The sequence below is a fragment of the Chlorocebus sabaeus genome, chromosome 8, assembly GCF_047675955.1.
Source record: "Chlorocebus sabaeus isolate Y175 chromosome 8, mChlSab1.0.hap1, whole genome shotgun sequence".
In the NCBI taxonomy this organism is placed as follows: Eukaryota; Metazoa; Chordata; class Mammalia; order Primates; family Cercopithecidae; genus Chlorocebus; species Chlorocebus sabaeus.
In genome coordinates this window covers 102,857,827-102,879,481 of record NC_132911.1, presented here as the reverse complement: position 1 = coordinate 102,879,481, position 21,655 = coordinate 102,857,827, and the positions used below count along the sequence as shown (strand labels likewise).

The 21,655-nt window shown below is 36.6% G+C and overlaps 1 protein-coding gene across 8 annotated transcripts in view; it reads right to left on the bottom strand.

Annotated features, from left to right (window-relative positions):
* Positions 1-21,655, bottom strand: part of VPS13B (vacuolar protein sorting 13 homolog B) — an 870,718-nt gene that overhangs the window by 751,152 nt on the left and 97,911 nt on the right. For all 8 annotated transcript variants that reach the window (XR_005240849.2, XM_037999868.2, XM_073018246.1 and 5 more), the window contains exons 9-14: positions 19,571-19,666; positions 19,168-19,290; positions 18,573-18,710; positions 17,543-17,630; positions 10,094-10,285; positions 3,359-3,528 (exon numbers count right to left, since the gene is read on the bottom strand). Coding sequence is in view for 7 of the 8 variants with exons in the window: in XM_037999868.2 (XP_037855796.2) it covers positions 3,359-3,528; positions 10,094-10,285; positions 17,543-17,630; positions 18,573-18,710; positions 19,168-19,290; positions 19,571-19,666 (807 nt within the window). In the remaining variant the exon portion in view is untranslated. The remainder of the gene's footprint in view (positions 1-3,358; positions 3,529-10,093; positions 10,286-17,542; positions 17,631-18,572; positions 18,711-19,167; positions 19,291-19,570; positions 19,667-21,655) is intronic.

Sequence of the window (21,655 nt, the reverse complement as noted above, 5' to 3'; positions counted from 1 at the left end):
AAAAGACAAGCCACAGATTGGGGGAAAATATTTGCAAAAGACCTATCTGATAAAGGACTGTTACCCAAAATATACAAGGAATCCTTAAAATTCAATATTAAGAAAACAAACAACTCTTAAAAAATGGGGAATAGATCTGAAGAGATACCTCACCAAAGAAGACATACAGAAGGCAAATAAGCATATGAAATGATGTTCCACACAATATGTCATCAAGGAAATAAAACTAAACACAACGAGACACTATTACACATTCTTAGAATGACAAAGAACCGAAGCACTAACAACATCAAATGTTGGTAGGGCTGTGGAGAAACAGGAACTCTTATTCACTCCTGGCAGGAATGCAAAATCATACTGCCACTTCGGAAGACAATTTGGCAGCTTCTTACAAAACTAAACATACTTTTAGCATACAGTCCATCAATCACACTCCTTGGTATTTACCCAAAGGAGTTGAAAACATGCCCACACCCAAACTTGCACATGGATGTATATGCCTGTTTTACTCACAACTCTCAAAACTTGAAAGCAACCAAGATGTCCTTCAGTAGGTGAATGGATAAGCAAATTATGGTACATCCATAATGGAGTATTAGTAAGTGCAAAGAAGAAATCAGCTATTAAGTCATGAAAAGCCAAAGAGGAACCTTAAATCCATATTACTAAGTAAAAGAAGCCAATGTGAAAAGGCTACATACTATATGATTCCAACTATATGACAGTCCAGAAAAGGCAAAACTGTGAGGAAAGTAAAAAGATCAGTGGTTGCCAGTGGTTAGGGAAAAGGGATGAATAGGCAGAGCACAAAGGATTTTTTGGGAATTGAAACTACTCTATGTGATATTGCCATAGTAGATAATTATACATGAGTCAACACTCACAGAACATAAAACACCAAGAGTGAACCCTAATGTAAACTGTGGACTCTGGGTGATAATGATGTGTCAATATAGGTTCATCAATTATAACAAATATACTATTCTGTTGAGGGATATTGACAATGGGGGAAGCTATGTATGTGAGGGGGTGAGTTTATGAAAAATCTCTGTACCACTTTCACTCTGCTTTGTAAATCTAAAACTACTCTAAAAAATAGTATCTATTTAAAAAAATCAGATGATAGCAAAAACAGAAATGATAAAATGCAGACATATTTTAATTGTCTCCAGTGAAATTTTCTCTACATGATCTCTTAATCATAATACACTGCCATACTTAATTATGAGTGGCCAATAGGGAGCAAAAATAAAGTTAATGCATATAGTTAATTCCCTCACATAACTTCTTCTTTAAAGTTAGGACACTTTTTATTTCTATGGTCATCACTATCAGCGGACACCAACCTTTTTGGCATCAGGGATTAGTTTCATGGAAGACAATTTTTCCACAGACAGGAGAAGGGGTATGGTTTCAGAATGAAATTGTTCCACCTCAGGTCATTAGGTATTAGATTCTCATAAGGAGTGCCAACCTAGATCCCTTGCATGTACAGTTCACAGTAGAGTTTGTGCTCCTATGAGAATTGAATGCCGTCGCTGATCTCACAGGAGGCACAGTTCAGGTGGTAATGCTCACTCACCCGCCACTCACCATCTCCTCTGAAACTCAGTTCCTAACAGGCAACTAACCAGTATTGGTCCACATCTCAGGAGTTGGGGACCCTGATCATTATAAGAACATCAAAAGAAATATATCCCAAAAAAGACAGATAGGCCGGGTGTGGTGGCTCATGCCTGTAATCCCAGCACTTTGGAAGGCTGAGGCGGGTGGATCGCCTGAGGTCAGGAGTTCAAGACCTGCCTGACCAATATGGTGAAACCCTGTCTCTACTAAAAATATAAAAATTAGTTGGGCGTGGTGGCATGCGCCCGTAGTCCAAGCTACTCAGGAGTCTGAGACAGGAGAGATGCATGAATCCAGGAGGCGTAGGTTGCAGTGAGCCGAGATTTCACCACTGCACTCCAGCCTAGACAACAGAGCAAGAGTCCGTCTCAAAAAGCAAAGAAACAAATAAGGCCTTGTATGTATAAGTTAAATTCAGAAAGCAATACATTGTATATGGACCATGAACAAATATTAAGCATTCTCAACAATTACAGCAGACATCACTCAGTTCCTAATACATGCAAAATAGTTTACATACATTATTTCAATGAATATTTAAAATAATCCTAGGAGCTAAGAACTGTGGTGGGACTGGTCTGTACCAGCATCCTGATAATGTTATACAAATCCATGCCATGAAGGCAATACTCAACCACAGCAGATCTTGGTAGAATATCCTGTGATACCCTAAAAACAGAGGATAATATGTGGTCTTGTGAGGAGCTGCTAAAAGAGCATTTCTCATTCACCTTCCCATCTTGAGAGAGGCTGCCATGAAACAGTGTCTCATCAGCATTCCTCATTCAGCTGAGTTATGGGCTTTTGACATTTGCTAAGCTACACCACTGCTTAGCTGCAATATGAAACTGAATTGTTGCCAAGAGGGTGCCCCATGATATACCAATAGAAGTCATTTGGCCCTTTGGTTACAGGTTGTCCTATGGAACAAGGGACAGGGGAGCTTGCACCATTACTGACTTTGCTTCTGCTGTCTATGTAAGTAATAAACTGTCTGAATCTAGGCAGGCTGACAGTTTTACTGGCTAAAACTAAAATAGTCAGTCTGCTTGAAAAAATATAATTGTTCTCTTTCTGAGAAGAGGAAAACAAGGCTTAGAGATATAAAGTAATTGTTTGTGGCATTATAGCTGGTATATGGTCTGACTTCTACACCCATATTCTTCAACATTTCTTTATACACCCTCAAGCTTAAGTTTATTTTATTAAAAATATAAATTTAAAATTACATTTTAAAAATTAACATAGTTAATTTTTAGTTCATAGTTACATTGCTTTTACTTCATCATGGATAACTAACTATATAAGCAGACACTTCTATCTTTTTCTTTTTTTTTTTTTTTTGAGATAGGGTCGCACTGTGACACCCAGGCTGAAGTGTAGTGGCGTGATCATAGTTCGCTGCAGCCTCAAACTTCTGGGTTCAAGCAGTCCTCCCACCTCAGCCTCCTGGAGAGCTGGGAATACAGGCATGTGCCACCATGCCTAACTTTTTATTTTATTTTATTTTATTTTATTTTATTTTATTTTAGAGACAAGGTATTGATTGCTATGTGGCCTAGGCTGGTCTCAAACTCTTGGCCTCAAGTATGTATCCTGCCCCAGCCTCCTGAATTTCCAGGATTACAGGCTCAAGCCACTGTGCCCAGCTGCAGATATTCTTTCAATAAATGACCAAAAAAAAAAAAATCCATATATGAGGGGAAAAAATATAGCAAATCACAAAATATACCTTTTCTCCCATAATGACAGGTAGCAAATGGTCCAGCAAGTTGAATTCAGCCATGGAAATTGTGCAGGTACATTTAAGGAGAGTAACACTTGTATGTCGAGTAGGAATATATTCCTCTAGAAAAGCTACCTCTTCAGGATTCAGTATTGTTTCATTTTCATCCTTAATATCTAAAATTAAAATGATAAAAACTTAATAAAGAATATTTTTAAATAATTAATATTCTTAAACAACTAAAAAATAAATTAGTTCTCCAAACTATAAGGTCAAATCCTGTTTTTCTTTTCAACAATGAAGCAGGTATAAAACAACAAGTTACCTTTAACAATGTAAGTTACACTATTCTGGAATGTAAATGTATGTCTTCGTTATTTAAAAATTCACCAGTTTTTTATTTTAATATATCTTTAAGAAATCCCCATTTTCTTTATTTAAAAGAATAACAGCTTTTGGTCATTAAAATATCATTGAGATAATGAAAAGGCAAGACACAGACTGAGATAAAATATTTGCCACAGACTGATGGGGAGGGGGAAGATCCAGCTCCATGAGGGACTTGTATCTACAGCATATTAAAAACAAAAATAAAAAACCTTCTAAAAATTGTTAAGAAATAGACAATCTCACACCTGTAATCCCAGCATTTTGGGAGGCTGAGGCAGGTGGATCATCTGAGGTCAGGAGTTCGAAACCAGCCCGGTCAATATGGTGAAACCCCATCCCTACCAAAAATACAAAAATTAGCCAGGGATGGTGGCAGACACCTGTAATCCCAGCTATTCAGGAGGCTGAGGCAGGAGAATTGCTTGAACCCAGGAAGCAGAGGTTGCAGGGAGCTGAGATAACACCATTGCACTCCAGCCTGAGCAACAGGAGAAAAACTGTCTCAAGAGAAAAAAAAAAAAAAATTGAAAATCTTTATTCTGAGATTGTGTTTTTCTATAATTTCACATTAAGATATTATTTATCTTATAAAAAGAGACAATAAATGGGCAAAAAAGACTTGAATAAGCAAAAGATGGTCTATCCAGTGGCCAAAAATGATACCTAAAGCTGGTGCTCAATGAGCCTAGGGTATTTGGGGTATAAATAAGTATAATAAGTAGGGGAAGGCATCCTACTAGTGTAGATCGCACTATTGCACTCCAGCCTGGGCGACAGAGCAAGACTTCGTCTCAAAAAAAAAGAAGTATGTGCCTGTATTGAGGCACTCGACATCATTAGACATCAGGTAATTGCAAGTAAAGTCACAGTGTGATAGCACTACATACCTACTAGAATGGCTAAAATGAAAAAGACTAGAGAATACTAAGCACAGAGCAAGCACACAGAGCAAAGGTCAGCAAACTTCTTTAAAGTGAGCCACCACGCCCAGCCAGTGGTTTACTCCTGAGGTCAAAATAGTAACCAGAAGAGGACACAATGGAGACTTCTGAAGTGCTGGTAAGTTTCTGTTTCTTAAACAGTTAGTTACATAGATGTGGCTAAGTTTGCAAAATTCGGCTGGACACAGTGGCTTACGCCTGTAATCCCAGTACTTTGGGAGGCCAAGGTGGACCTTGGACGGATCACCTGAGGTCGGAAGTTCAAGACAAGTCTGGCCAACATGGCGATTCCCCATCTCTACTAAAAAAAAAAAAAAAAAAAAAAAATTAGCCAGGTAAGCACACCTGTAATCCCAGCTCCTCAGGAGGCTGAGGCAGGAGAATCATTTGAACCCAGGAGGCAGAGATTGCATGAGTCAATACTGTGCCACTGCACTTCAGCCTGGGCAACTTCAGCCTGTGAGAGAAATCCCTCACAGACTGTGTAGGATAAAATGTTAGAATATTATCCAAACGTAGAAAGGAGCATGAAAATTTGCTAAGGTGGCATAAGAGAGACACGTCATACTGTAAGTTATACAAGAAGGAGAAAAAAACTGTTCGAACAATTCTTAAGTTTATTCAAAGAAATAAAATGGCTTAATTTTGAATACTCCTTTTAAAATTTGTTCATTTCTCTATACATTTATAACCAACAGTAAGAGAATGTTTAATGTTTTGACAAGAATTTCTAAAGAGTGTGCAACAACTTAATTCTTCACACTGATAAAGATCACTTTGCACTATCTTTTTATAGTCCCAAGCCATCACGGCAAGTGAGGACTGCACGTATATTAAAATAAAGTCAGTTAGAAGGTTCTTTATATACATCACATTTTTGAGATGACAGACTGCTTCAAAACTTCAAATACAGATTACACACACACACACACACACACACACAGAATACGTCTACTGTGGCAGAGATTGCTAATTGCCCAGGAGTATTCATTTTCTCCTTCTTTCATTTAGCAATAAAACCCTCTGGATTCAAGTCAGGTATATGGACTCCTCCTAGAGATTACCTTGCAGTTAGGTGCAGGGACACGTCACTATTTTGGTCAATGGGATGAGAGTGCCATGTCCTTAAAATGAGACTACAGACCAGGCGCGATGGTTCACGTCTATAATCCCTGCACTTTGGGAGGCCGAGGTGGGTGGATCACTTGAGGTCAGGAGTTCAAGAGCAGCCTGGCCAACATGGTGAAATCCCATCTGTACTAAAAATACAAAAATTAGCTGGGCATGGTGGCAGCTGCCTGTAATCTCAGCTACTCAGGAGGCTGAGGCAGGAGAATGTCTTGAACCCAGGAGACAGAGGTTGCAGTGAGCCGAGATCGTGCCACTGCACTCCAGCCCGGGCAACAGAGCAAGACTACTTCTTAAATAAAGAAATAAATAAAACTACATACCTTCCTTTATGCTCTTGTTCCCCCTTCCTCCTGATTAAAATTACACACTATAATGGTGACCCAATAATTGACCATGTATATATGGCATATCTCTGGGGTTGGCAGAACAATAAAACAGAAGTAATCTGGGTCTAAGACAATCCCATAAAACAGTCTCCCTGGAATAATGACCAACTTGGACTTTTACATGAGAAAAATAAATAATAGATCTATATTAAAAGAATCAAGGGCCAGCACAGTGGTTCATGCCTATAATCCCAGGGCTTTGGGAGGCCAAGGCAGGATTATTTGAGTCCAGGAGTTCAAGATAAGCCTGGGCAACATAGTAAGACTTCATCTCTACAAAAAAAAAGATTAGCTGGACATGGAGGTGCACACCTATGGTCCCAGCAACTCAGGAGGCTGAGGCAGGAGACTCACTGGATTTTAGGATATCAAGGCTACAGTGAGCCATGATCACACCACTGTATTCCAGCCTCATTGACAAAGCGAGACCCCATCTCAAAACAAAAACAAAACGAAACAGCCAACCCAACATTCTATTAGAGATATATGTAATTGAAAGTTATATTGAGGTTATTTCTAACCTAAGCAAATGTTCCTTCAAAACCAAAATGAGTAACTTCTCCCTCCAATATAAAGGTTTACCATAGAGTTACAGTAATTAAGTCAGCATGGTACTGACAGTGGGAAAGATCATAGGTCTACCAACTGAAAACAAACTAGAGGACTCAGAAACAGACCCACACAAATATGCTCAATTGATTTTTGACAAAGGTACAAAACCAGTTCAGTAAAGAAACGATGGTGCTGGTGCAACCGAAAATTCAAAGACACATAAATAAACCCCTATCTAAACCTCACTCCTTAAGTAAAAAATTAATTCAAAGTGATGACATACTTCAGCATAAAATGAAAAACATTAAAACTTTTAGATTAACCCAATTTTTTAAATGAGCAAAAGACATATGCAGTTCACTGAAGAAATAAAAATGGCAAATAAGCACATAAAAAGATGTTCAACATCATTAGCCAATAAGGAGACACAACTTTAAAACCACAATGAGATGGCAGATTGCTAATTAAAACTACACATCTATCAGAATGGCTAAAATAAAAAACAGTGACAAAACAAAATGCTGGGAAGATGTAAAGAAGCTGGATCACACAGTCATCATTGGATAGGGATGTAAAATGGTATGGCCACTCCTGAAAACAGCTTGGTAGTTTCTTGGAAAAAAAATAATAAACATGCAACTACCCTATGACCCAGCAATTGCACACCTAGGCATTTATCCTGAAGAAATGTTCACACAAAAACCAGTACACAACTGTTCAGAGCAGCATTATTTGTAATAGCCCAAAACTAGAGTAATCCCAAATATTCTTCCATAAGTGAGGGAATTAACAAACTGTAGTATATGTATACAAGGGTATACTACTCAGCTGGAAAAGAAACAAAGTACTGATACATGCAACAACTTGAATGAGTCTCCAGAGAATTATGCTCAGCAAAATAAGTCTACCTCAAAAGCTTACATACTGTATGATTTCACTTATTTAACATTTTTGAAATGACAAAATTTTAGAAATGGAAGACAAAAGTTTCCAGGGGTTATCCCTAGCCCCTGGAAAAGAGGGAGGAGAAAGGAACATGCTAGGGAAGTGGGTGTGGTTGTAAGAGAGCAACATGCCAGATCCTTGTGGTATTGAAACTGTTCATTTTCTTGACCATGGTAGTGAACACACAAACCTACAAAGGTGATGAAATTGTATACAACTTAATACACATGCACACAAATGAGTACAAGTAAAACTAGGAAAATCTAAAATGTTTTAAATGAAAACATATGCCAACCATACTATTTACTATTAAAAGAATAAGTTAATAATAAATTAATATTAAAATAATAAGTTAAACTTACCAATGACTTCCCATCACATTTAGAATAAAATCCAGACTACGTGGTCCCTAAAACCCGACAGGGTGATTGATGTCTACCTCTACGACTTACAAACATTTATTGTGCTTCAGCTATTCTAGTCTGTTTGTATCCCTGTATATTGCCAAAACTGTTCCTACCTCAAGGCTCTTGCACTTGTCTACATAAAACGCTCTTTTCACAAATACATGCATGATTCACTCCCTTACATCATTCACAAGTTAGCTCACATATAAACTCTCCAGAGAAAACTTTCCTAAAGTCCCTACTAAAACAGCTCTCCCCTCCTTCTGTTTCAAGCACTCTTCCTCAAACTTTTTTATTTTTCTTCTCTACTATTTATCAATGACTGAAATGATATTTTTACTTGTTTACTATTTGTCTACCCCGTGAGGATATAAGCTCCATGAGACCAAAGGCCTTGTATGTCTTGTTTGCTATACTATCCTAGCACATAAAGAACATCTGGCACAGGGTAGGCATTCAAGTAAGGTACAATAAACGGATGCATGAATGTGTCAAGCACTTACTGTCACTGTGTTAAGTGCTTTTACATGCACTATCTCATTTAGTGCTCAGAACAATCATTGGAAGTAGATCCTATCCGTGTATCATTTAAGATAACAGTAAAGTTGCTGGGACAAAAGTAAAGTAATAGAAATTTTAACAAAAAGAGAAGCTTTTTTTTTTTTTTGAGACAGGGTCTTGTGTTGGCCAGGCTGGAGCACAGTGGCACAATCACAGTTCACTGCAGCCTCAACCTTTCAGGCTCAAGCAATCCTCCCTCCTCAGCCCAGGGACCACAGGCTCATGCTACCACACCCAGCTAATTTTCTTTTTTTTTTTTTAATCTTTTGTAGAGACAGGGTCTTGCCATGTTGTCCAAGTTGGTCTCAAATTCCTGGGCTCGAGCAATCCTCCCGCCTTGGCCTCCCTAACTACTGGGATTACAGACATGAGTGACCATGCTCAGCCCTTATTTCTTTTGTGAAACAATCTGAGTCTAAAGGATCCAGGGCTGACATGGTGCCATCACAGTACTGAGGACCTAGGTGCTTTTTATCTTGCTACTCTATCATCCTCAGTATGCAGCTTTAATTTCAGAATATAAAATGGCAGGTCCAGCCCATATCATTGTATTCACTTTCCAGCCAGAAGAAAGAAGAGAAGAAAAGAAGGTAGGCATGCTCTTTTGCTTTTAAAGTCATGGCCCAAAACATCACATAAAGTTCTGCTCCCATCCCAGTAGACAGAACCTAGTCATACGACTATCCCTTAAATGTACAGTCTTTATTTCTGTTACAGAAATTTCTATTACTGTGAAAAATACTGGATATTGAGGAGACAATTAGCCATCTCTGTCACAACAACTAAACTTATTATGGAGACAGAGAAACGAAATATCAAAGATGTTAATTAAATTTCTTAAGGATACTAAGAAGTGAGGGTCAAATTTTAAACCATAGTCTGACTCCACAGGGTGAGTTCTTCATTATCTTATACTTCCTCATTACACTGTCATGCTCTACTCTAGAATAGCTTTACTTCTTTAAAAAAGAATTTGTACTTTATGAAACGATGACAACCATAGCTATCTACCATGTAGAAAAAATCAGTTGTACAGCAATTTTTTTAAAACCAGTAGTGCCTAAGTTTTCTTGAATGTTAAATTTGTGTGTTTAGAGCCCAACTTTATATCTGGCTCCTTACAATCCATTAATGTGAAAACAAAATAGTCATATTTACAAGTATCTACTAGAAAAAGTTTTAAAAAGGTATAGCAATAAAATACTGAGAAATACTGGCAAATAAAGTACTTGTGCAATAACTTTCAAATCTTGACCTCTCCAACTTCTACATACAAGTTTATTCCTTAAATAAACAGCTACATATATCAAAGTCCTTGCAAACAGGCAAATTACACTAAAAAGGTAAAGTTAGCAAGACAACACAAATTGCATTATATAATTATTCAAAACAAATGGCAATAGATTCAGAATTAATCCAGAAACAGACCTGATTTTAGCCTGCTATATGGTTCATATTCATGTTCCAAGGCACACACAATCATTTTCAAAATCCTATGCACCGCACTGCTATCCAAACGAAAATCAAGAGGACCTATAACAAGGCTTTTGGTGGACTTCTCCTGAACTGTTCCCAAATCTTCACTTTTCCCTGAAGAAAAGTCTTGTTGATTTGTGGAACCTAAAAGAAGTCAAAATTTATATTTTAAGCATCAATTGGATATACCAAGTATATATTTTAAGATCACTCTTATCTCATTTTTACAGCTTGTAGCCTAACGCCTTAAAACAAATTCCCAATCAGCTGCATACAAACAGCCCGGCCGATGTGTATTTCTTTATGCATATAATAAATTACTGATAAAAAGCAATTCATTAAATTAAAAGTTATTCCTGTTATTTAATATTATAACGAGCAATATAAAATCAAAACTGTCATTCTTAGAAAATTATTCTGCAAAACCTAATTGACTTATATCTAGTAATTCTATACACAACATGCATTGACTGAGAGGGTATACTTTGGAGGAAACTCCATTTTACTAATTTACTTTACAAAGTCTATTGAAAATTGGGGTATTTAAGTAACATGATCACAGGGTGCCTTAAGAGTTTTATAATGACCATGGAAATGAATAGTAGGTATTACATGCTTTGAACTTTTCCTAGAATAAATTCATTATGGCAATGTTCCATAGTACAGAATCCTACTTCCTAGATTCCTCATCTCCTCATACACTGTTTTCTAAATAAGATATTAGCCCCACCTATAGGCATGTGTCATTATCTAACATGTACAACCTCTTATATGAGAGTTTTTTTGTACACATGAATCCATTATTATAAGTGATAAAAATGATTTTTAATTTATAATGCATTTTGTTTATTCAGACAAAAAGAAGAAAGAATTTTCCAGGATTTAATTACCTTTAGAAACTAGAAAGGCCGGCCGGGCGCGGTGGCTCAAGCCTGTAATCCCAGCACTTTGGGAGGCCGAGACGGGCGGATCACGAGGTCAAGAGATCGAGACCATCCTGGTTAACACGGTGAAACCCCGTCTCTACTAAAAAATACAAAAAACTAGCCGGGCGAGGAGGCGGGCGCCTGTAGTCCCAGCTACTCGGGAGGCTGAGGCCGGAGAATGGCGTGAACCCGGGAGGCGGAGCTTGCAGTGAGCTGAGATCCGGCCACTGCACTCCAGCCTGGGCGACAGAGCTACACTCCGCCTCAAAAAAAAAAAAAAAAAAAAGAAACTAGAAAGGCCTACCTATACACAAAACTTTTATATCTATACCTTCTCATACTTTTATACAAAAATACATTTCCATTATTTCGTGCAAAAGAGTATAGTTCAATCTTTAGTCTTCATCATATGAACAAAAATTAATTAGATTTTTTTTTTTTTTTTGAGACAGAGTCTCAGTCGCCCAGGCTCGAGTGCAGTGTGGCATCATCTCAGCTCACTGCAAGCTCCACCTCCCGGGTTCACGCCATTCTCCTGCCTCAGCCTCTCTAGTAGCTGGGACTACAGGCGCCCGCCACCACGCCCAGCTAATTTTTTTTTTTTTTTTTTTTTTTTTTTGTATTTTTAGTAGAGACGGGGTTTCACCATGTTAGCCAGGATGGTCTCAATCTCCTGACCTCGTGATCCGCCCGCCTCAGCCTCCCAAAGTGTTGGGATTACAGGCGTGAGCCACCGTGCCAGCCAAAATTTAATTAGATTTATTACTCACATATTTTTAACCAGATGACTCAGTGCAAAGATTATTTTAAAGTTTGACTATGTAATACAAGTAAAAATCTGCAAGCCCATAGATTTAAATGTCACATCAAATAAAACATACAATGTTAATCTTATACATATTTTAAAAGATGTATGATCAATACTGACTCACATTAGGAATTAGGTATAAATAACTTACAATTCACATCAAAACCATTACTTTTCATAGCTGAAACCATTACATTTCTAGAGTTACGTGTAAGACAGAATGAGGTAACTTAAAGGTAGAAGAACTTCGGTTACAAATCAAAATATTCAAAAAGCAAGAAAAATGCCCTGCTATGGGTCCTTTAGGGATAACAGGCTTCCTAAACAATGTCGCTATATAAAAAGACTCTTCTTTTAGACACCAAATTGTCTCTAAAATAATAGAGGCCAATGCCCCCCATAATGAAAACTGAATATAATGCAGTTTAAATTTAGATACCAATGGCTTGTCTGAAATGTAAAAACATAACTGGCTTTTAGCCATATATTTTCAGCTATTTACTTGTGCCCACCTTTCATGCATCTGGCCACTCCAGCTCTCTGAATGCTTGGCTGCTCTTATTAAGAGTCAAGACTCTCTCAACTCTTGCCCTTCAATTCAATAACTTAATTGTTTCAGATTTACCTCCTATTGTATCTCTAAAATTGGTTATCTCTAAAATCTTCCTATTGTACATTACAATTTCAGCTATCTACTTTAGGGTCCATAACATCTGTAATAACCCCCTTAAACAGAAAAGACTAGAAAGGTAGTCATTGCAACAATAAAATATTTACATAATTATATTAAGAACAAATACTTCAATTTAGTTTTTAAAACATCACTTGCTTTCAAGTACCATAAAAAAAATAAAATAATTGTCAGAAGATGCTTATCTTGTGGAACACAAGGTTCAAACTTTTACTGGTGTCTATAAGAAGTTCATGGGGAAAAGATGTTGATTTTTCCAGAGTTTCAGTTGTAAACAAAAATGACTACATAAAGTATACTCACAGAGAAGAAGGAGGAGGAGGAGGAGGAGGAGGAAGGGGAGAAGGAGGGGGAGGAGGGGGGAAGAGGAGGAAAGGGAGAAGGGGGAGGAGGGGGGAAGAGGAGGAAAGGGAGAAAGGGGAGGAGGGGGGAAGGGGAGGAAGGGGAGAAAGGGGAGGAGGGGGAGGAAGCAGCAGCAGCAGCAAGAAGAAAGGAGGAGGAAGAGAAGAAGAGAAGCAGCAGCAGCAGCTTATCATCAATGTGAAATAGTAGCACAGGAAACTTAATTTTTATTTATATGCCATAGTATAATGTGAACAAGGTACTATTATATCATTTATTACAAGAAAAATAAATAATATAAGCTTCCTTTATTACTGTATTTACTAGTTTCTTTTCTTTCTTTTTTTTTTTTTTATTTGAGACGGAGTTTCACTCTTGTTGCCCAGGCTGGAGTGCAGTGGTGTGATCTCAGCTCACTGCAATCTCCACCTTCCAGTTTCAAGTGATTCTCTTGCCTCAGCCTCCCAAGTAGCTGGGATTACAGGCACCTGCCACCATCCCCAACTAATTTTTGTATTTTTAGTAGAGAAGGGGTTTCACCATGTTGTCCAAGCTGGTCTCAAACTCCTGACCTCATGGTCTGCCCACCTCAGTCTCCCAAAGTGCTGGGATTACAGGTGTGAGCCACCGTGCCTGGACTAGTTTCTTACATTAATTGGAATACTATCATGAACTTACTTAAAATATACAAAATCAAATCCACCTTCAAACTATCAGGATTCACTACAAACTTTGTAAAAATATTGACTCAGTATGTGTTTAGATATTTACTTAGATAAAATTTAGGGCACTTTTTGATAATGTAGACCATAGAAACAAAAAAAAAGTTGTCACAAAAAAACAAGAGTTTTACATAAAGTATTTTTTTAGGTATTTACAAGTATCGTCTTATAGGAACTCACTGCTTTTCCTAGTTCATTAATACTTAAAATTCTACGAATTTCTTGTTTCAGGTAAGCCAAGAAAGAAAGAAATATCAACAGAAGGCTGGGCACAGTGGCTCACGCCTGTAATCCCAGCACTTTGGGAGGCCAAAGCGGGCGGATCATGAGGTCAGGAGATCGAGACCATCCTGGCTAACACGGAGAAACCCCATCTTTACTAAAAATACAAAAAGTTAGCTGGGCATGGTAGGGGGTGCCTGTAATCCCAGCTACTTGGGAGGTGAGGCAGAACAATGGCATGAACCTGGGAGGCGGAGCTTGCAGTGAGCAGAGACTGCACCACTGCACTCCAGCCTGGGCAACAGAGCAAGACTCGGTCTCAAAAAAAAAAAAAAAAGAAAGAAAGAAAGAAAGAAATATCAACAGAGTAGTTATGAATGTAGGTTCTAGAGCTGGATAGGTTGGGTTCAAATCCCACATACTATGCATGACCTTGGTCCTTGTTACTTTACCTGTATTGGGTTTGCTATTTCCTCATCTTTAAATGGGGATAATTTTACCTACCTTATAGGGATATGAGAATTAAATAAGCTAATACATGTAAAACACTTAGAACACAGTCTTACATTTAAAATCAATAAAAATTAGCTATTATTATCACCATGATCATCATCATCCTATAAGTAAATATGGATTCATAATGAGAAACATAAACATATAAACACAGTTACCTAAAAAGCAAGCATATAAATTAACAATTATTTGAATGAATTAACATATTTTAAAGTATATTTGACATTCACAAATTAACACTGGAATTTTATTATTTTATTGTTTCCACCCTCTCCCCCCCAAAAAAAATCAGCTTGCAAAATTAAGAAAGTAGATGCGTAAGTGGCAAACCAAAAGCAAGACAGTGGTTCTCACAAATCTCAAAACAGCAGTCTCCTCCAGTAAAGGAGGAAGAGTGTGGTAGAAAAGAAACACATAGGAGGCTTACTGGATACTAACAATGTCCTATTTCTTGGTGTGCATGGAGAATACACAGGTGTTCAGTTTTAAATTCTTTGCTGTTCTGTACATGTGTAATATTCCAATATTTTGTTTTAAAAGTTAAGGACTATGATATCTGTAACACTGTATACTATTCATGGAAGTGAAAAATATGAAAAACCCCAAAGTTAACAAACTACTGGCTTCTCAGAACTAATATATAAACAATCTAACAAACATAAATCATGTTTCTATCTTTTAAAAACTGCAGGAGAGGCATATATACAAATAAAGATGTTCTGCGCTAGGTTTCCTTTGCTTGAAAGGTGACTACTAGATATTCCACTTCCTCACAAGATATAGAATCCACAGCACATGCATAAGACATTATATTTAACAAGAAGAAACCTACCAGCTTACAAGTGGCAACTACAACACTATAATAATTTGCAACACTATTAGAACATAAGACTTCTGAGTTGCACTTTCATATATATAATTAGCTAAGGAATATTCACACTTCAATGCCCACAGTTATCTCAAAACTCATCTTTCTCTCCAAAAATTTTCCTTTCTTATCTAGCTTTCTTAATAGTTATCACTATCCACCAAGTAACTCAAGACCAGAATCTAGTAAACTATTTAAATTTTGTTTTTAAATAAATCAATGTCAGGCCCATGAAAATTATCAGCAGAGAATTAAATCCTGTGATTGCAGTAGAAACTATAGGACTACAGTGAAAGCAAGAAGACCAGTAAGAAAGCTTTAGAACCTAACTGGGTGTGGTGGCTCATGCCTGTAATCCCAGCACTTTGGGAAGCCAAGGTGGACGGATCACTTGAGATTAGGAGTTCAAGTCCAGCCTGGCCAACATGGCAAAACCCCGTCTCAACTAAAAATACAAAAATTAGCCAGTCATGGCAGCACATGCCTGTAGTCCCAGTCACTTAGGAGGCTGAGGCATGAGAATCGCTTGAACCCAGGAGGCAGAGGTTGCAGTGAGACGAGATCATGCCACTGTACTCTGAGCAACAGAGCAAAACTGTCAAAAAAAAAAAAAAGGGCCGGCCGCAGTGGCTCGAGCCTATAATCCCAGCACTTTGGGAGGCCAAGACGGGCGGATCACGAGGTCAGGAGATCGAGACCATCCTGGCTAACACGGTGAAACCCAGCCTCTACTAAAAAATACAAAAAACTAGCCGGGCGAGGTGGCGAGCGTCTGTAGTCCCAGCTACTCGGGAGGCTGAGGCAGGAGAATGGCATAAACCCGGGAGGCGGAGCTTGCAGTGAGCTGAGATCCGGCCACAGCACTCCAGCCTGGGCGACAGAGCGAGACTCCGTCTCAAAAAAAAAAAAAAAAAAAAAAGCTATTAGAACCTAGAGATGATGGTACCTATGAACTAGATGCTAGTCCATATGGTAACAGTGATACCACTGTTATCATCTGTGGACCAGATGGCTAGGAGCGAAGGAAAAAGTGTGTCATGATGACTCCCAGGTTTCTGGCTTGAGCAACAAGAAGATGACAGTACAATTTTCCAAGAAGAGAAGCCTAGAAATAGAGAAGCAGAGGTAGTAAGTGGTCATAGGAATATTTATTAATAACTCAATTTTGGACAAAATCAGTTTTGAGATACCTGAGACAGACACAGAGGTAAAAACGTCAAGTATGCATTGGATATTTAATTCTGAATCTTAGAGAAGTTTGGACTAGAAAATGCAAATCTGGGTATCAACAACATATGGAAAGTACTTAAATCCATGGAAAAGAATGAAATTACCTTGGGAGAAAGTTTAGGGAAAGAAATTAAGGCTTGACCAACGAAAACATCAACATCTAGAAACCATTCCAAAAGCAGAAGCCAGAAAATTACTGCTCTTTCCTTCTTTCTTCATCAAAAACAAATTTACTTCAAGATCAACTCTGAGAAGTTTCGACCTCTCAAGCAAAAGCTGTCATTTTTTTTTTTTTACCCACACTTCTTCTAGTTCTCTATATTACTCTTCTTAGCAAACTAAATTATAATCATTTACTTAAATGCCTAGTTCAACACCACCTATTGGCTCCTTAGGAAATGTTTTGGTTTTCACAGTATTCATCTGTACCTAACATATCACCTAATATACTGAAATCATTTTTTAAAAACATGAAAAATTCACCAAAAAAAAAGTGAACCTATCTTCACTAACTTTTCAACATAAAAAAGACTGAAATAGTAAGTACAACATTATATGTTGATATAGAAGTAAAAAAAAAAAAAGGAGAAATTTTTTCAATGTCATTTATTTCCAAAAAATATAAAATAAAACAATAATAAGATACATAATAAAATAACACAATCTATGCATCTAAAGTCTCTGGAAGATTTTGTATTTTTCTGATTGATACAACACATTCTTTTTAATTAAAAATTAGTACCACCTTCAAAATGTATTTAGAATAGAAAAGGTTTATTCTTTTTAAAAATGTAATGTAATATAAAATTTGATATATCAGAATCATAATATATGGTACATATGAGAACTAATTCTAATAGGTTATGTAAAATGTCTTCAATCAGCTATATAAAGAATGGATTTGAAATGACAAGAATCTAAGACAATTCTAATGTGACGCTAAAATTAAACCACTCCCCAAAGCACTAGAGGTAAATCTTATGTAGCAGAGTACAACCAGTCAAGGACGAACTGATTCTGAGGAAGGCTTTGTTTCAGTTGTTCAAGAAATGACAAACATAAAGGAAAGAAGCCAATACCTTTGCCACTAGTGTTCTCCATTGTATACAGGTAATCCATATAAAAAGCCCCAAACCGTTGCATTCCAGCCATCTCAGTGTATGTCTCCTGTCAACGAAGCAATGCAAACAGAACAAACATTGTATAAAAGAAACTTTTGAGTTTAAAGCTTGATAGGTTAGACACATACCCTTATATAGAATGTATAACAACACAAAGGATTACCAAAAGAACAGAGATTATTCTAAGAATTTACTTCTAAGAAAGGTAATATTACATCTATTACAGACCACACAAAAAGGACATCCATAATTTAAGAGACATTTTGACCACTTTATTAATCACATCTAGTTAATAAATAACTACAATAGACGAGATAGTACACTCCTGACCTTTATCACTATCACTAAACTGTCTAATAATGTATACTCTCAAATAGAATTAATCCTTAAATACTTCAATACACTTACATGAAACAATTCAAACACTAAAGATATACCAAAATATTCTAAATGTATGTCAATTATGCAAGTCAACATTAAGTATTTTAACAATGAAAGTAAATCTTGATAAAAAGGAGTAAAATGTAAATTATCCTATTGCACTAATCTTCAGGTAATTATCTGAATTTTTAACTGATTTCACAAATGTATTAATATTCCATAAACATATTAATATATTCTTACATTTAAAAAATACTAAGAAACATACATAGTAAAAGGGTAAATTCCTCATTTCTTCCCATCATTCCCACATATTAAAAGTAATAAAAATTAACAGTGGTAATTCAACATGTTTCTTCCATGATTATTTTTGAAGCAGGGCATAAATAAGCAAAATATGTTTACATACCAAATAAAAGTAAAGATCTCTGTGCACTCCTCAAACATTTCTACATGTACACGCTGTATAAATGCACTCTAAATGTTTTAATAAACAATTAGCATTCAGAAGGTATTATTTGAAAAGAAAGCTAGAAATCACAAGTATTCACACAACGTGTCCACCCAAACATAGCCTAGAATTTGGTTCAAATATATATTCTCTGACCTTATGATGAGTTGAATCCAAGATAAACTCTGCACGAGTACTATTATTTTCTGGGCTTCGGTAATCAAACAATGAATTTGTAAGGTATGTGAAACCTTTAGTACTCAAATTTTCACCACAAATGAAGAAACAGGCTTCCTGAAAACAAATGCAAAATTTATAACATGAAGAAAAACCATTAGCCTGTTAAACAAAATAAAACCTTGATTTTATGATGCCCATTTACCAGTCAAAAGAAATCACTAAAACAGAAAGATAAGGAATGCTGCTACTCCATTTTCATTGACTATTTTGGCTAAGAATATTTTAACAAACCAAAAGGAAACTCCAAATAACTGCCATAAACAAAAAAGAAGAAACATTCATGAATTAGAAAGTAGTTGGAACAACTGTCCAGGTGTTAGGTGCTACCAACTTTCTAAACTCCCCTGAGCTGTATAATTTCTTGCAGGGGAAACACAGGGAGAAATAGTAAAGCTCCTCTCTCAAGCCTGAGATATATATAGTCTAACAGATATCATATGGTTAAACACTTCAATAAGCACTTAATTATTCCTATATCCTATCCAAAAAAGGGTGGAGGTAAGGGACTTACAGTTTCACTTCTATTCATATTCTCTTCAAAATCTTTAACACCCATAATTCCTTTAAGGCACATGGCTCTGCAACCAACAAACCCAATCTGGCAATCAAAGAAAGGTTCTCCCATCATAAGGGCCTATAAGAGGAAAGGAAACATTAGAACTAAGAAATTGAATTTAATAAAAATGTTAGAGGATTTCCGCTTAGAATCTCTAAATTAAACATCTTTAGAATTATGTCATTTCTAAATTTATTCTATACTATTTATTTATACTAAGGGATAGTAAATTCTATAAAAATAAGAAACATCTTCCTTGTATTTTTAAATATACTACATCTGATAAAAGCACATACTTATAAAATATTAAACAAAGAACATAATATTTAAAAATACAGGTTCAATATTGAAAGATTACCTCAACTGTAGTTCCTTCTTGTTCCCAACACAATACTTCTTTAGATTTTACTTTCTGTGGACTGTAATAACTACTCTCAGCTTGCATTTCTGTGAGCTAAGAAATATAAGAATATTAAGTAAATCAAAATTAGTATTAAAGAGCAATAAAGTGTCATTGTTATGATTAATTGATTAAAACAAGGCCAATTTTAAGATTCACGAAATTTAATTATTAAGCAGGAAAGCAGGTGCAACAAAAACAGCTGTAACAGATTATCTATGGTATAAAGGTTGAATATGCTAGTCTCAACATATATAGAGAATTTAAATACTTTTTAAACTCCTTCTTAATGTTGTTTTAAAAAGTGAAAGCTATGTGCAATAACAGTCCCATACTCATAAAATAATTCATGTATTCTGCCAAAAATTTACACAGAGTATAACCTCAGTTCATTTTATATTCACTAAAACATTCAACAATGTGTAGTTTCAGTCATTTCCAAGACTTCTCACTATTTGAAATAAAAAAGAAAGTGGTGATGAAATGCAAAAAGATAAAATAGGCTCTTTCTAGTTCCTATGAAGTAAATAGAATGAAGGATATTCTTTTCAAAATATGTTTCCTACTAAATCTCATAGACTCATTCAATCATGCAACAAATACTTTTTGAAGGCCAGCTAGATAAGAAGTAGGGGCAAACCTCATTGTATTGCACTCTGCTTTATTTCACTTCACAGATACTGCAGTTTTTACCAATTGAAAGTCTGTAGCAACCCCGCGTTAATCAAGTCTGTCAGCACCATTTTCCCAATAGCACATGCTTACTTTGTGTCTCTGTGTCACGTTTTGGTAATTCTCCCAATAATTCAAAATTTTTCATTATTATTATCTGTTATGGTGATCTGTAATCAGTGATCTTTGATGGTACTACTGGAATTATTTTAGGGCACCATGAACATGTCCATTTAAGACTGAGAACTTAATAAATGTGTGTGTTCTGACTGCTCCACTGTCTAGCCATTGCCCTCTCCCTTCTTGAGCCTCCCTATTTCCTGAGACACAACAATATTGAAATTAGGCTAATTAGTAATATTACAACGGTCTAAGTATTTAAGTGAAAGGAAGAGTCCCTGTCTCTCACTTTAAATCAAAAGCTAGAAATGATTAAGCTTAGTGAAGAAGGGATGTAAAAGCCAAGACAGGCCGAAAGGTAGGCATCTTGAGCCAAACAGTTGGCCCAGTCATTAGTGCAAAAGAAAAAGTCTTGAAGGAAATTAAAAGCGTACACACAAGTGATAAGGAAGTAAAACAGCCTGTTGATATGGAGGAATTTTGAGTGGTCTGGATAGACAATCAAACCAGCCACAACACTCCCTTAAGCTAAAGCTGAATCCAGAGCAAAGCCCTAACTCTTAAATTCCATGTAGGCTAATAGACATAAGAAAGCTGCAGGAGAAAAGTCTGACAGTAGCAGAGGTCTGTTCAAGAGCCTTATGGAAAGAAGACGTCTCCATACCATAAAAGTGCAAGATAAACAGCAAGAGTTGACATAGAAGCTGCACACAGTTACCCAGAAGACCTGGCTAAGATAATTAACAAAAGTGGCTACACTAATCAACAGAATTTCAACATAGACCAAAGAGCCTTCTCCTGGAAGAAGATGAGATCTGAGCTAGAAAGAAGTCAGTGCTTGGCTTCAAAGCTTCAAAAGACAGGCAGATGCTCTTGTTAGGGGCTAACATATCTGGTAACTGTAAGTTGAAGACAGAGTCCATTTACCATTCTGAAAATCCTAGGGCCCCTAAGAATCATGCTAAATCTACTCTGCTTGTGCTCTATGAATGGAATAAAAAAATGACTGAATGACAGCACATCTGTTTATGGCATGGTTTACTAAATATTTTAAGCCTATGGAAACCTACTGCTCAAAAAAAAAGGACTCCTCTTAAAATATTACTGCTCACTGACAATGCACCTGGTCACCCTACACCTCTGATGGAGATACACAAGGAGATGAATATTGTTTTTCATGCCTGCTAAAATGACATCCATTCTGCAGCCCATGGATTAGGAGTAACGTTGAAGTTCAAGTCTTATTATTTA